Source organism: Rhinolophus ferrumequinum, chromosome 9 (assembly GCF_004115265.2).
Source record: "Rhinolophus ferrumequinum isolate MPI-CBG mRhiFer1 chromosome 9, mRhiFer1_v1.p, whole genome shotgun sequence".
In the NCBI taxonomy this organism is placed as follows: domain Eukaryota; kingdom Metazoa; phylum Chordata; class Mammalia; order Chiroptera; family Rhinolophidae; genus Rhinolophus; species Rhinolophus ferrumequinum.
This window is the reverse complement of record NC_046292.1, coordinates 64074460-64089857: the sequence shown is the minus strand read 5'-3', so window position 1 is coordinate 64089857 and position 15398 is coordinate 64074460. Positions and strand designations below refer to the sequence as shown.

At 40.6% G+C, this 15398-nt stretch overlaps 1 protein-coding gene across 1 annotated transcript in view; it reads left to right on the top strand.

The window, feature by feature from the left end:
- DDAH1 (dimethylarginine dimethylaminohydrolase 1) overlaps positions 1–14135 on the top strand; it is a 142675-nt gene extending 128540 nt beyond the window's left edge. Inside the window, 2 exon segments of the mRNA XM_033115449.1 lie at positions 8677–8820; positions 11054–14135. Coding sequence (XP_032971340.1) covers positions 8677–8820; positions 11054–11170 — 261 coding nt within the window. The 3' untranslated portion in view covers positions 11171–14135.
- Positions 14136–15398: the final 1263 nt, after the last annotated feature.

The window sequence follows — 15398 nt, the reverse complement described above, 5'->3', positions numbered from 1 at the left end:
TCCTTTGCTCTGAGACCCACCTGTTTGTCTTCCTGGTGGCCCAGGGTATCCTTAGAGCTCTCCTCTAGCCCCATGTGATTACTGGGGAAATTTAATGCTTCCAGCAGAAGCTTTCAATTGTAAATATAAAGCCCAGTAAAGAGAGAAACACTACATAGTGAGGAAAAGCAGTCATTAGAATTTCAAATAAATGCCCCTAACTGAAGAACAAAGCAAACACAGAGGAACTGGAGTGGGGGCGGCTGGGGAGGAAGGGGATTGTTCACTCAAGGAGGTGAGGGTGGAGGAGGGAGCACGGAGAGAGCTGGAGCCCAAGTAAATAAAGCACACCGGGGAAAGAAAACATAGTCTCCGTTATTCCAAAGAAACTGGGTACTTTCTGAGGTTGATACAGCCTTGGAATTTTCGTTTGTTCCCTCACCGATAAACAAGAAGTCAGCACCGACAATAATCCTTGGTAACACTTCCTCTGGAATGTACAACATTCCACATTTCTGGTTCATAGTCACCACCGGACATGCATGAGTCAAGCTGAGAGGTGGGAAATATGCCCAGGCTGCTTATGGGACCACTGAAGGTATAGTCAGCCTACGAGGTGTGGCCTTGCCATGCTTCTTTCTCTTTCAACTCATCTTGTACGAAGAGCCGTAGGTGATTTTTCTTTTTTAATCTATTGGAAGGAGTGCAGTGAATCATCTGTAGACCATGGATTAACCTGAAAACCAACTAGTGCTTTATAATAAATGGAGCCTGAATGCGATAGACCAAAATGTGCAGTTCTCCCAGTTGTTTCGAAAATTAAGTCAGTGGGAATACGAGATTTTCTGGGTTTGGTTTTGTTTGTGTCTAGGCTTGACCGGGTAATGGCTGTACATACCATGTTTTAAGGATCTTTGTGAGGCCCTTGAATCACTGGGGTTCAACTTAGTAGACCTCTGGCCCAGGGCACTGTCTCCTAACTGGTCCAGAAGAAATCCTGAACTTCTGGGGTAAATCAGGTCCGATCCCTGTGAAGGATGACAGTCCAGTTCTGACTGCAGACATGAAAAGACTGACTATCTTGGCCCACCTTCAACAGGACACAGTAAGCAGAGATTCGGACATTGCGTAATCCTACTCCCTGTACCTGGAAAGAAGCATGCTGGTCAGACGGACCAAGACTAATGGCTGAAAAGTCAGACAAATCCTAACTTCCATCTTGCGTTTAGAAACCGCCCCACTTATATCATGAAACAAACCAATCTGCTCTTTGGGTTCCTGGACTATTTTACTAAATCCGGAGTTATAAACTGACAGCGGAGGCCTGTGTGTTCAGTTTGCAATATACACAAAGCTATATTTCTTTTCTTCCTTTGTTTTAATGCTTTTAGGTGCTGTGCACTCTCTAGTTCACCCCAGGTCCTCCGTTCCTTACTATCTTACATCCAAAGTCATTTGGGTTAGGACCAGAATATACCACTGCCCTTCTGTACAGCATAGAGAGGAAGGCAAACCTTGACCTCATTGATTTTAGCCTGATTTACTTTTAAGTAATGAACTGTGTTTATATTTCTGGCCATAGACCACACCTTGTTTTTCTGAGGGAATGCAGTCGTTCATATATGTAATTGATGACAAAGTCCATCCTAGTGTGCTCCTGAGGTTCCCTATATCCTCTGCAAGGAATGAAGAAATGAATCAATGAGTTAAAACATATTTTGATCACCTGCGATATGCCAGGTGACTTGCAAGAAACAAAGAAGGAAGAGTGCTCACATTTATTACACATTTAATATATGCTAGGAACTTGTGCTAAGCACTTCCCATACATGATCTGCTTCTTTCTGTTTTTTAAAGTAATCTTGAAAGTTACGCTATGGGGAATAGGTATGACATTCTCATCCCATTTTACAGCTGAGGAGATTGAGGTTCAGAGAGCTTAAGAGAATTGCTCAAGATCCAGAGTTAGTGTGTGGCAGAGCAAAGCTTCAGACCCAGACCTTTCTGACTCCAAAGCACATGCTCTGTTCACTGCATTATGCCTGGACCTGCACTCAAGGATCTTTTGAAAAGAAAGAGAAACTTGTAAAAACTCATATTAAAATGTGCCCTAATTTTGAAAAGTCTGGGAACTTTCTAGCATTTCTCTCTATGGGATCCAGGCAGAAGGGATGCTAAACCTGAAAGACCGTTGGATTATGTATTAAATAATGTAGGTCTTAGAAAGAAGGAGGCTAAAGAAATCACCATAGGAATAGGATGGGTATTGTGTTCTGTGGTTTTAAGAATAGAGATTGACCTCCAAAACAAGTTATTTTAAGAGTGAGGTTAAAGGTTAAAGCTTTCCAGAATAGTAGATGGGATTGCATACTGGAAACTTGAACTTTGTCCAGTCACATGTCATAAAATACTAGTGGCTATTAAGGGATTATTAATGTGACTTATTATGTACATTATCTTCATTAAACTTTCACAATAAGTATGAAAGACTATTATCCCAATTTTATAGGTGAGGAAAACAAGAAGTCAAAAAAAAGAAAAGCTTAAATTTACATAGTTCATAAAGGTTACAGCTAAGACTCAAACCCAGGTCTTACTCCAGAGTCGATGGTCTTAATGTACCCCTTCCCACACAATAATAAATGGAAACCACTATTACTGTGTTTTGAAGCAGCCCTAAAGGAAGTCTGCATAAGATATAATTAAATAGCAATTCATAATAGAGAGAACAACGTGGGTTTGGATTATTTTTCTCTTATATAAGGCTCTTCATTGTATTTCTGAGCATATCCGTTTTGTAAAGAGAGCTAAATTGAATATGTTGTTAATTTGCTTAGAATAGTTCATCTTTAGGAGTGTCTCTAACTTCTTAATTGTCCACATATTCAAACAGATCCAAGGTTTCTCAATCAGGGCTCTCTAACAAGAGCCTACCCTGTGCCTGATCCACTCTGTAAGCCTATCCTTTCAGAGAACAATTGAAACTAAAAAGTGCAAGAGAGATGTCCAGTCAAGTCCTGTAGCTACACCAAACTATGCTATATCATAATAGGATTATATATGAAAAAATAATTTATAGTACCACAAGAGAATAAATAATAAATACCAACTGAATGCAAAAAAAAAAAAAAGTAGATGTTAATGGTAGTAAGAGAGAAAGATCCACTTCAGCTCTGGAGGTCAAGAAAGAGAGCAATCTACTTAGGAGATCCAAGATTGTGGAGTAGATAAAAACTGTGCCTGCTTCCTTCCATGAACACATTAAAATTACAACTAGATTATAGAACAATCAACCTGTTGAACCATCTGAAGTCTGGCCAAACAGAAGGTTTATAACTAAAGATATAAAAATAAGCCACATCGAGACTGGTAGGAGGGGTGGAGACACAAAACGGGCTGGCCCCAAATTCCATGTGGTGGTTGAGAACGACAAGGGGAATCTCAGCCACAGAGGAGCGAGAGACCCCAGCCGCACACTGGCCTCCCCAGCCCAGAGTACTGGTGCCAGGAAGAGGAGCCCCCACAACAACTGGGAGTGAAAAACAGTGAGGATTCCAAACATCCAGGTGAGATGGAAGGCTAAAGAAAACACAGATGCCCTCTTAAACAGCCCACACACAGATTCACTTGCTCTCAGGCATTCAACTTGGGTTGCAGCAGAGGGACAGTAACTCCGGCGCATTGGAGGCACACAGCGGGCAGACTGAGGGGTGTGGCTTTGGGGCAGAGCTGGAAGGCAGTCGCCGTTTTGCCTGTGGGGTCCTCCTCTGGTGCAGCTGGCAGATGGGCACCATCTTTTTTGTGTTGAGCTCCCCCCTCCAGCCAAATCAGAATCTGATTGGCCTGGTGGGCTCCTCTCCCTCCATCCTGCTGACTCACTGAGATCCCTCTCCACCCAACTTGCCTAACCCAGAGGCACTTTGAGAACAGCCAGCCCTGCCCACATTGCACTCTTTCTTGAAAAACTACTGGAGTCCAAAGGACCCAGGCGAATGAAAGCTGCCCTTGGTGTGCTCTGAGACTTTTGCTGAGTAGCTCCAGGCTTAGCACTGGCACAAAACCAGAGTCTACATTAACTTGTTGACCACAACTCTTCCCACTGTAGTGACTGAAACCCTGCCTCACCCAACTTGTATACCGCATGAGGCTTTATCAGGGTTGAACCATAAGGGAGCCAGCAGGTGGCAATACTTGTGTTTTGTCCTGGCTTTTTGTGGAGCTACCCCAGGCTCAGTACTGTTGGCAGCCATCCTCGGTTTGCAGCATGTCGTCTCCCAAATGCCTCCAACTTTAGCATAGGCAGCGAAAAACCATGGATCACTTTGTAGCTCCTACCACTGGTAGTCCCTGACCAGTAACAAGCAGTGGCTGACCTGGGTCTGCACCACAGCCCTTCCCAAGAGGCCCCAGAACCAATATACTTGGAGGTTGGCTTCAGACCATAGCAGAACACCACCCAATTAACCCCACAATTGGCACACCCAAAGGGTGGTCTCAACAGGCACCAGAGCCCACTGGGGTGAGTCCCACTCAGTGGGGTAAACCCGCCACACAGCAGCCTATAAGCTGTGGATGTGGCGAAACCCCAGAGCCAATCAGCCTATCCCACCCACTGATGTGCCAATAGCAACCAAGTTTCAACTATAACAGGAGGGCATACACAACCCACACAAGAGACACTCCTGGAGCATCAAAGCAGGTGACCAGGAAGACTGTGCCAGGGCCCCACAGGGCATCTACTATATAAGTTCACAGCCAAGATTGGGAGACATAGCAGATCTACCTAATACATAGAAACAAACAGGCAGCTAAAATGAGAAAACAAAAAAATACATCCCAATTAAAAGAACAGGAGAAAACTCCAGAAAAAAATAAACAAAATGGAAGCAAGCACCCTACCAGAGACAGAGTTCAAAACAATAGTTATAAGGATGCTTAAGGAACTTAAAACTTCAACGAAGAGATAGTAAGCATAAAAAAGGACATAGAAACCATAAAAAAGAGCCAGTCAGAAGTGGAGAATACCATAATTGAAATGAAGAATATACTAGAAGGAATCACCAGCAGACCGGATGAAGCACAGGATCAAATCAGCAATTTAGAAGATAAGGGAGCAAAAAACACCCAATGGGAACATCAAAAAGAAAAAAGAATCCAAAAAAATCAGGCAAATTTAAGAGACCTCTGGGACAACATCAAGCATAACAACATTCGCATCATAGGAAAACCAGAAGGAGAAGAGAAAAAGCAAGGTATTAAGAACCTATTTGAAGAAATAATGACTGAAAACTTTCCTAACCTGGCAAAGGAAATAGACATACAAATCAAGGAAGTGCAGAGAATCCGAAACAAGATGAACCCAAACAGGCCCACAGCAAGACACATCATAATCAAAATGGCAAAGGTTAAAGACAAAGAGAGAATCCTAAAAGCAGCAAGAGAAAGGCAACGAGTAACTTATAAGGGAGCTCACATAAGATTGTCAGCTGATTTCTCAGTGGTAACTTTTGCAGGTCAGAAAGGACTGGCACAAAATATTCAATGTGATGAAAAACAAGGACCTACAACCAAGATTACTCAAGAAAGCTATCATTTAGAATCGAGGGACAGATAAAGAACTTCCCAGACAAGAAAAAGCTACAGGAATTCATCACCACCAAACCAGTATTACAAGGAACATTTGAGGGACTACTTTAAGTTGGAAAAAAAAGATCAGAATTATGAATAATAAAATGGCAATAGCTACTCATCTATCAACAGTTACTTTCAATGTAAATGGATTAAATGCTCCACTCAAAAGACATAGGAGGGCTAAATGGCAAACAAAACCCTTACCTATGCTGCCTACAAGAGAATCACTTCAGATTGAAAGACACAGAGTGTAAAGGCATGGAAAAAGATATTTCATGAAAATGGAAATGAAAAAAAAAAGCTGGGGTAGCAATACTTATACTAGACAAAATAAACTTTAAAACAAAGGCTATAACGAGACAAAGAAGGACCCAGTAATCCCACTTTAGGGTATTTATATGAAGAAACCCAAATGCTACTTCGAGGGAACATGTCCATCCATATGTTCATTGCAGCATTGTTTACAATGGCCAAGATGTGGAAGCAGCCTGGGTGTCTGTTGATGGATGAATGGATACAGAGGAGGTGGTGCATATATACAATGGAATATTGCTCAGTCATGAAAGGGAATGGGTTCTTGCCATCTGCAGCAGCATGGATGGACCTGGAGGACACTGTGCTGAGTAGAGAGACAGATGTAATGTGATTTTACTTACAAATGGAATCTAAACAACAAAATAAAACAAAAACAAACTCATAGATACAGAGAACATGTTGATGGTTGCCAAATAGAGGGGGTTTGAAGGTGGGGGGGAAGGGATTAAACAGTACAAACTGGTTGTTACAGAGTAGTTATGGGGATGTAGGGTATAGCATAAGGAACGTAGTCAATATTATTGTAATAACTATGTATGGCACAGATGGGTACTAGATTTGTTGGAGTGATAGGTGGGAGGGAATTGGGGGGCAGGGTGAAAAAAGTGAGGGATTAAGAAGTACAAACTGTAGTTACAAAATAGTCATGGGGATGTAAGTAAAGCACATAGAGTATAGTCAATAATATGGTAATAATTGTGTATAGTGCCAAGTGAGTACTAGACTAGTCAGGGGGATCACTTCTTATAAAAATGTCTAACCACTATGCTGTATACCTGAAATTAATATAAAATAATATTGAATGTCAACTGTAATTTAAAATTTTTAAAAAGAGGGAAAGGTGAGGGAAATAGAGGTCCAAATTTCCAGAAAACAAATAAGTCTTGGGGATGTAATGTACAGCAGGGGGAAATATAGTAAATAATATTGTGATAGCATAATACAGTGTCAGGTGGTTGCTGGACGTATGGTGATCACTTCTTTAAGTATATAAATGTTGAATAACTATTGTGAATATCTGAAATATTCACATTTCAGATATTGCATGTTAGCTATATTTTAATAAAAAATCTAGAGAGAGAGAGCAAAGTGAGATGATTAATAAAGAAGGTTTTGAGTTGCACAGACCTGGGTTTGAAATCATCTCTTTGACCTTGAGCAAGTTATTTGACCTTTGTCAGTCCAGTTTCTTCATCTATAAAATGGAGATTTTTGACATGAGATAATACACCTAAAATAGTAACATAGTGTCCTGCTTATTCTTATTGAAATTGTCTATTTGTCTGTCAGTTTCCTCCATTAGACTGCGACCTCTTCAAAAACTGGATCTCTGTCCTGCTCACCTTTGTGTCTCCCAGCCTTTGATAAAGTGCTGAAGCTCATGCCCATTCCTGATGTTTCCTTCTCTCCGAAGGCTATTCCGTGATCAGATTACTCTGGGTCTCTCTCGGCTCTTGGCATATCCCCTACTAGGAAAAGTGAATGGTTTACCTGACTGGTGAGTCAGGAAGGGCTTATTCCGTACCATTCTTCACGATCACTTGGAAGAGTCTCTTCCACTCTTCCACACTACAAATCTAACTGTCCAATGCCACCACAACTGAATGGGAAGTCTACCTAATTCTGGGGTCTAGTAATATGAAGCACATTTTCACAAAAATATTGAAAGGTGAAGGGACACCTGACTGGGAAGATAGATCAGAACCAGATTATGGAAAAAGCCGTGTTATACCTCCATTACATGACATTTAGGCTGATTCCTTACAATATATGAATATTGATAAAGAATGGAAAGAGTCTACATGACTAAACCTAAAACAATACTTCCTTTGCTGTAGATGTTTAGATTTTTTTTTTATGTGTGTGGTTTAGGGAGAGGATTATTTGGGGGGATTTGTTTTGATTGTGTTGAAGAGGTGAGGATGAGGATCAATATTTTAAATTTTGTGCATGGTTGTTTTTGGTGTTATTTTTAAAGTTATACTAAGTTACTAATAAACCCATTATTTGATTAATAGACCCACTAAAGCAGTTTTTATCTAAGTGTGCTCCAGGAGTCTGTCTGAGAATTACCTGGAGGGCTTTTAGAACCCAAATTTCAATGCTTCACCTCAAATCTGCCAAACCGGAATCAGGTGGCATGGGGTGAAGCCCCTTGAGTTTAACATTCTCTCCAGGTGATTTTTATGCACATTGTATTAATGGCATAATCTGCCAACAGACAAGTGAATTGAATTCAATTTAAATGTTCATAGAAGAGGAAACTATGTTTGCGTGTATATAGTTATTGCTAAATTAAATTATTGACCATTCTGATTGCTGTCAGTCTGTTTTTGTTTTTTATTTGTTTTTTTGGTGTTTTTTTGTTTTGTTACGGTTTTTTTTCAGACAGACCAAGTCAGCCCTGCTTACGCAGCCAAGAATATCATCAAAACCCCAGCTGGGCCTTTCATATAGTATGTGGCCATTTTGTGTCTTACTGATAGGTCTTATGAACAAAAAATAGAAAAATTATACACCACCCACTTTTAATAGAACAAGAAAGCCCCTTGCAATTCTTCCAAAGAATCACAGCTTCTTCAGGTTTTCCTCTTCTGGTTCTAAGTGACTACCTCTAGAAGATGGGAACTTCACCACAGGAGAGTTCTTAGGCATTGGTTGCAACCTTGTATTATTCCAGCGCATTGACTTCCTTCTGCTTGAAAGTGTGGGGAGGCACTCTGCTTACGCCTGCTGTGTTTCTATTTATAGATCATGCAACAAATGAGTGACCACCGCTACGACAAACTCACTGTGCCTGATGACATGGCTGCAAATTGTATATATCTAAATATCCCTAGCAAAGGCCACGTCTTGCTGCACCAAACCCCAGAAGAATATCCAGAAAGTGCAAAGGTAAAATGCCATCCTTCCTGGCCACTGCAGTTAGGGAGGCCTCCCTGATAGTCATGCTGCCTGGGGATATTTTCATGATGGAGTGACAACTAACCAGGGCTTCCTTTTCCTCTGCACATATCGATTTATTAGGAAAGCAGAAAGGATACTATAATTTCGGGCACAAGGAGAGTTTATTTAACTCATTGATGTCACTGGTCACTAATGCATGCACAGTAACGGAGATGGTCATGTCTGCTATTCAGAGCTTTTCACATCAGTCCTTGTGCTCAAGCTCTGATTAAATATCCTTCCCCACACTCAGATACTCATTAAGCATAGAGACCTACGATTAGATAGTCAGCTGTGTCATTGTTTCCTGACAAATCTGAGCTGCCCCTCCTTAGAGGGTCATTTGATTCTCAAAGCATAGACGTATGAAGGATGCAAAGTGGTGGGTCATTGTCAGGGCTCATTGTCAGGGCTGCAAACAGAAGGGGCTGCACACTTTATGCAGCATAACAAGCATTAAAAAAAATACTTTGTTGAAAGGATAGAGCAGGAAGAAATAGAGTACACTTGGAATCAAGTGTCCCTCTAAGAGTCTGCATTTGGAACCCAACAAGGGGATTGTCCCTAGATATGGAGTTCTTTCCTGGTCTAACCAAATTTTCCCTGTCTTTAGAGCACTCTGCCAGTCTCATCTGCATACTTTAGTAATTTCAATTTAATCCCACCAAGCAGATAAAACAGTGCTCATCCACAGATCCTTCAAGTGTCCCTATCTTTTAATCATGTCAGCATCTTCATCTCTGCCCAAAGGGACAAGATATTTATACTAAGTATTATAGGCGAGCCTTTAGTAACTGTTGATCTTATTTGTTTTACATCTTAAGCTGTAAAAATTTTAGATACTTTATGCCACCATTGAAATGTGCAATACTGTGTAATTTCTAGGCTTATCCTCATAATCGGTCTCCCTCTTAGCACGTAAAAAGAGAATGGTAGGGGGAGCCATAAATAATTTCTATTTCCATGGCTGAAAGTGTGAACCTGAGAAAAATATAGGACTCCTGACCCCAGACTGCGCTTAACCAGCACTTGATAAATAATGGACGTCATACTTTAATATGACGTTATTTAATATGAGGTTATTTAAAAATACAGGTTCCTGGACCCCCACCCTAGAATCTGTGATATCAGCAAGCACTCGTGTCACAGAATTCACTTGGAGCCTCACAGCTCTGGATGCTTCATGCCTGTCTAACCACATTGATCGTCTGACAAGCAGACGCTCATTAACTGCTTCTGAATTCAGCCCCGTGTCATCACCGAAAATGGTAACCTCCATGTTTACCGAGGGCTTCCCGTGTGCCAGGCGCTGTGCCAGGCATGCTACATGCATTATCTTATTGATTCTTTACAGCAGCCCTGTGAGGGCACCATTTTTATTCCAGTCTTTCAGAGAAGTAATCCGAGGCTGAGAGGGGTATCACTTGACTGAAGTCACACTTTAGGTAGTAAGTTGACAGCACCGGGTTTGGAACCCAACTCTGTCCAGCGCCAGTGCTCTTAAACTCCATAGTGAATTTTAAGGAACGAAATGCTTCCTAAAGAAGAATGGTAGATTATTTTTAGGCAGTGTGTTTTCAAGTGATTTTGTTTTTTATTTATTTTTTTTTTTAAATGTGCTTTGTTTGATCAGGGAAAGAAATCTGTGGATCTTTAGTTTGAAGTTTTGACACATGCTTTCTGTGAGTGTCAGAAGATGCTATAAAATTCACACCTGTGGTTTAAAAGCAGTTTGGCCTGAAATGCTTCACTTAAATTATATTTTGTCAAGTTTTTCCCAGTGGCATTGGTAAGGAAAGAAACATTAAAGTATACTTGAAAGGGTTATAAAGTGTGAGGAGAAAGTAATATTCAGACTGAAAACATGGCCACCGCCTTTCATGTATCACTTACTCTACCAATGACAACAGCAGAGGAAAGGCACATTTACCAACCACATTTCTGACACATCTTGGCTTTGAGGTTAAAGCACAGAGCTAGTGGTTAACCAGTGCTCCTAGCTCTGTGGGTATGGCTGTGAGCACGTGTGTGGTCTAGATTGCCATGCACCTCTTGGGGTTAAATGGGTTGAAAAGCCTACATTCACAACCAAATTAATTCTCTACACCAGGTGGGGAGCAGGTGGTAAGACAGAAGCAGAAACGTAATCCTCCTTGCTCCCTTTCCTTGATCCCTGCTCTAGGTTTATGAAAAGCTGAAGGACCATATGCTGATCCCTGTGAGCCTCTCTGAACTGGAAAAGGTGGACGGGCTGCTCACCTGCTGCTCGATTTTAATTAACAAGAAGGCAGACTCCTGAGTTGCCGTTCCTCCCTGCAGCTGGCAGTCCTGCACTCACAGGCCAACAGCTGTCCCCACGCCTGTCGTTTCCATTGACAATCTACTGTGCCACGTGCTACTAACTCTGGTTTACAACAGTTTAATTTTGAGTGTACTTGCTTTGTTCTGCACCCTCCTTCCTTCTCTCCCCTCACGGTGGTACAAAGCTGTGGATTTGCTAAATGAATTAAGCAACCTAGAAAATATAGAGCTAATGAATTATTGAAATGTGATTAATGATTGTAAGGAAACACTCATTTAGTGTTTGTGTTATCAATGTGAAAATCATGTAGTTGCCAACATGTGCTGAAGAATGTCTTCTTGATCAATCAGATAAGCTGGGTTTTTGGGGTTTTTTTTTTTTTCTTTATACCATTAGTCATTTTTGCTTCCTATGAAATTCCCTGGTCCATGGATTCTTTTCCATTCCCTTTTTTTTTCTTGCGAACTCTAAAAACTGTTTTTCCAGTTACTTTCTTTTGCTTTTCACACTTCTATCAGAATCACCTTGACCTTGGGAAAAATCAGGGGTCTTGCCTTCTGGATACCTTCCTACAGGTTTGCCCTGTCCACCATCTGCCTCTTCTGCCTCATGACTACATCTTCTGCTACACCCCAACTCTCCTGCAGAGGGACAAACAGGCCCCTCAGCAGAACTGTGACCAAAATCAGAGCCACTGTTTGGGGGAGAGCTTACCGCACAGAGACACATCCTGACAGTGTTTCCCGAGAAATCTAAATTCCAGAAGAAGTAGGGCATCACACCGAGAAAGGGAAATTCAGCACCAGATGGTTGCTAGGGGATCGTTGATCAAGAAACTTGGAAACACCCCATGGCACAACAAAAAGTCTTTAAGTCACATTCCATGAATTTTTGTTTCATTATTGTCCATATACAGACCTTAGGAAATAGTCTCATTTTTTTCCTCAGCTCATTTCTGTTCCTCCTATTGTGACTCATCCTATTTCTAGCCTTCTACCCCCAGCAATTATCCTAGCCTCGTAAAGTTATTTCTTTCAAAAGAGACATCACATCTAAAAATGATTGTTGATGGTCTAGTGTGAGCCAGATGGAAGTTCCGGAAGTGATTGGCCTGGTGCTTGTGACCAACTGTTGACAATGGACAATATTACCTTGAAATACCCATGAATACTTACTGTGGAATTCAATTTAAAACTTCTTTCCTCTCTAGCCTTCTAATTGCACAACCTTAGACTGACACGAATCTCTTACATAGAACAATACCTCAGTGAAGGGAGAGGTCATTGTCTTTTATTTAAACCTGCAAGAATCAGCCTTTTAGCAGGCTAGAGAAATGGTACTTTCCAAGGAATGGTGACTGATTCGGGCATGTTTATCGAACTTCCTAGTCATCCCCACCTTTCCTGTATTGCCTGTAGGTTGTTTAAGAGTGAGAATCAGGGAGATTAAGAAATACTACTTCAAGTCTTGCTCTGCTTAACTATGTGTAAGTAATCAAACATTCCTTATTTTTGATGATCAAGAGAAAATTACCTTCATTTCCTCTCCCCCTTAGTAAATGGAAGTGGTAAACTCTGAGAAAACCAATACATCCTTAGCCACTCTCTGTCTTTTTCATTTATTTGATGATTTGCCAGAATTTGAAGAAGTTCCTTCTCCTACTCCTCTTCCTTGTTGCTTAACTTTAAAATTTATTTCACATGCAAATATCTAGTTATGTGCATTCCTATGAATAAACCATATCTTGGTCAATGTCATATTTCCAACTATTTTATCATGGGTGAGTAGTAATATGTTTTACCAGAGAGAGCATAAATGTTACCCACATGCCCACGTTAATAAAGAAAAGTTGTCCTTAGCGTTTACAGTTACCCCTTGGAGTTAAATATGGCCTCATGTGGGCAAAAGCAGAAAACCCCTTACGAGAGCTCAACATCTCAAAAACAGCCACAAGAGAGCCAACCCAATCCACTGGTTTCGGCTTAATCCGCATGGGCAGGTAATTGTCCATGTCTTTACTTCTATCATCCCAAATTAAAGAACTATTTGTTCTCTATTATGTGTAGTCAATTGCAAGTGAATAGATTTTTTTTTTTTTTAGTAATTTGTTCTACAGAAAGCTGTTTTTCACTTTTCCTTTGCTTCTTTCCCTCTTCTCTTTGTCTCAAGAAATCACTTAGAATCTGTGTGCCTCTTCTAAGAATCTTACTCTGCATCGCTGTGTCTCGGACTAGGCTGGCTTCTTTGGACTCCCTGTGTGATATGATGGTGTGAAAATCTAAAATATTCGCAGCACAGTAGTATGACTTCTTGGGTGTTCTCATCAGCATAATGTTATCTTTGAAGAGGAACAAAAACCTGGTACATAGGTTCCCCTCTCGTCCGTTGTGATTTATAACAATAAATAACAAAAACTGCTTTTTGATGTTATAAAGACATTAGTAATTGTATTTAAGTAAGTAAAAGTTGAATTACTTGATCAGTCAGTATGATTCAATTTAATAAGGACAATATAGAGAAAGTACATTATTTAGCATCATTCCTTCAACTATGATGGATTGCTATAGAAATCAATAGGTAGATCTCGCTAACGTGTATTGATTGTTCTTTTAATCTACAGTGAACAGATTTCTGAGGCCATCTCTTCATCTCTAAGGGGAGAAGATAGTCTATAGATGAATACTGTGACTTATCTAGAGTTGCATGTTAGTCTTTGTAATTATTTACTCTTTAACGGTCTACAGAACTCAGACTTGATTTCCACATGGTGTTAGGTTTGTGCATTTTATTTTCCTGACCATCTTGTTCCAACTAATGTATGGTGATACACTCTGTGTGCCAAAACCAGTAATGCCTTTCGCGGCCCTTTAGTCCAGAGAAGTTCTGCACTGATGTTAGTCTCTTGCTGTCCTGATCCTGCAAGTACGCCAATCACGATGGAATAAAGTGTGTTATACTATGATCAACGGTGTCTGTCTCTCTCTCTTTTCTTTTTAACAGAAATTGCTGTGGTGAATCAAGCCATCATTTCTTTACTATCAGAGATGGAAGTTTTCTCTCTTCTATGAGCTATGGGATTAGAAACACTGTACCTGTAAATCAACTACCATCAGTAGCTTGGATTAAAATGATAGTGAAAGAGATACTTTGTACTTCAGGCACTTAAAAAGTTTGCATACTCCCCATGTTGGGGCAGGAAGTCTTCGATTTCACACGTGCTCCTCCTTAAAAAGGTTTCCTTCTTCCCTTGACTGTTAACTGTGGTCAGTACATTATATGGCTCGGTTATGGAGGCAATTGAACAATTTTTTTCTTTGCTCATACAAGACTTTGTTTTTTTATTTCTGTTTGTTTTACAGTGAGCATCTTTTAGGAAATTTGAAGATTTTTTTTTAATGAGACTTTCTTATTTTCAACATTTCTTTTCCACACTGAAAGTAGCATTGTTTTCTTTTTCTGATTGTAAAAATACCTATTCAGTGTAAAAATAAAATTCAGACAATACAAAGAAACTACAAAAACAAAATTAAAGAAAACATTACCCAAAATCGTATCACCTAGAGATGGCTACTATTAACATCTTAGAGAATATCCACACCTCTGTGAATAGCTATGGATATAAATGTGGAATAATTCTACATAATCATGCTACTCCACAGCCGGCTTCCTCCACTTAGCAATATATTGGGGCATCTGTCCATGTCAATAAATATAGATCTACATCATCAATTTTAACAGCCCTGCATATTCCATGATGCTGTTGTTGATGCGTCTCTAGTTTATGCGGAGCGTTAGCTCACAGACGTTGCATGTGCCCACACTGCTAGTAGCTGGGGGTCTTCGAGCTATCAAAAATGTGTTGTCTCCAAGGCTTTACACACACCCAGAGTTCGTTCAACCTGGTGCCTTCTTATCGTAATGGAATGGTGCATACAAATGCTCACCAGAAGCACAGAGCAGCACTAACATTCCTTGGAGAGGTCACTGATTTAATCCCACCTTCTCAGTTGATGTTGCACTGATTAGTTCTGCCTTATTTAGGTTGGTGTTGATAGAGGAGATGAAGCTAAAAGAAAAAAAAAAATGCCAACAGCCAGCCCTGCAAACCTGCTGTGGACCCCAGTATCAAATGGAACCCTCCTCCTAAGTGCCAGAGTGCTCCTCAGAGAGAAGAGAGACACATTTTAAAGGAAGTGTTGGCAGGGATTCCCTCACCCACCAGATA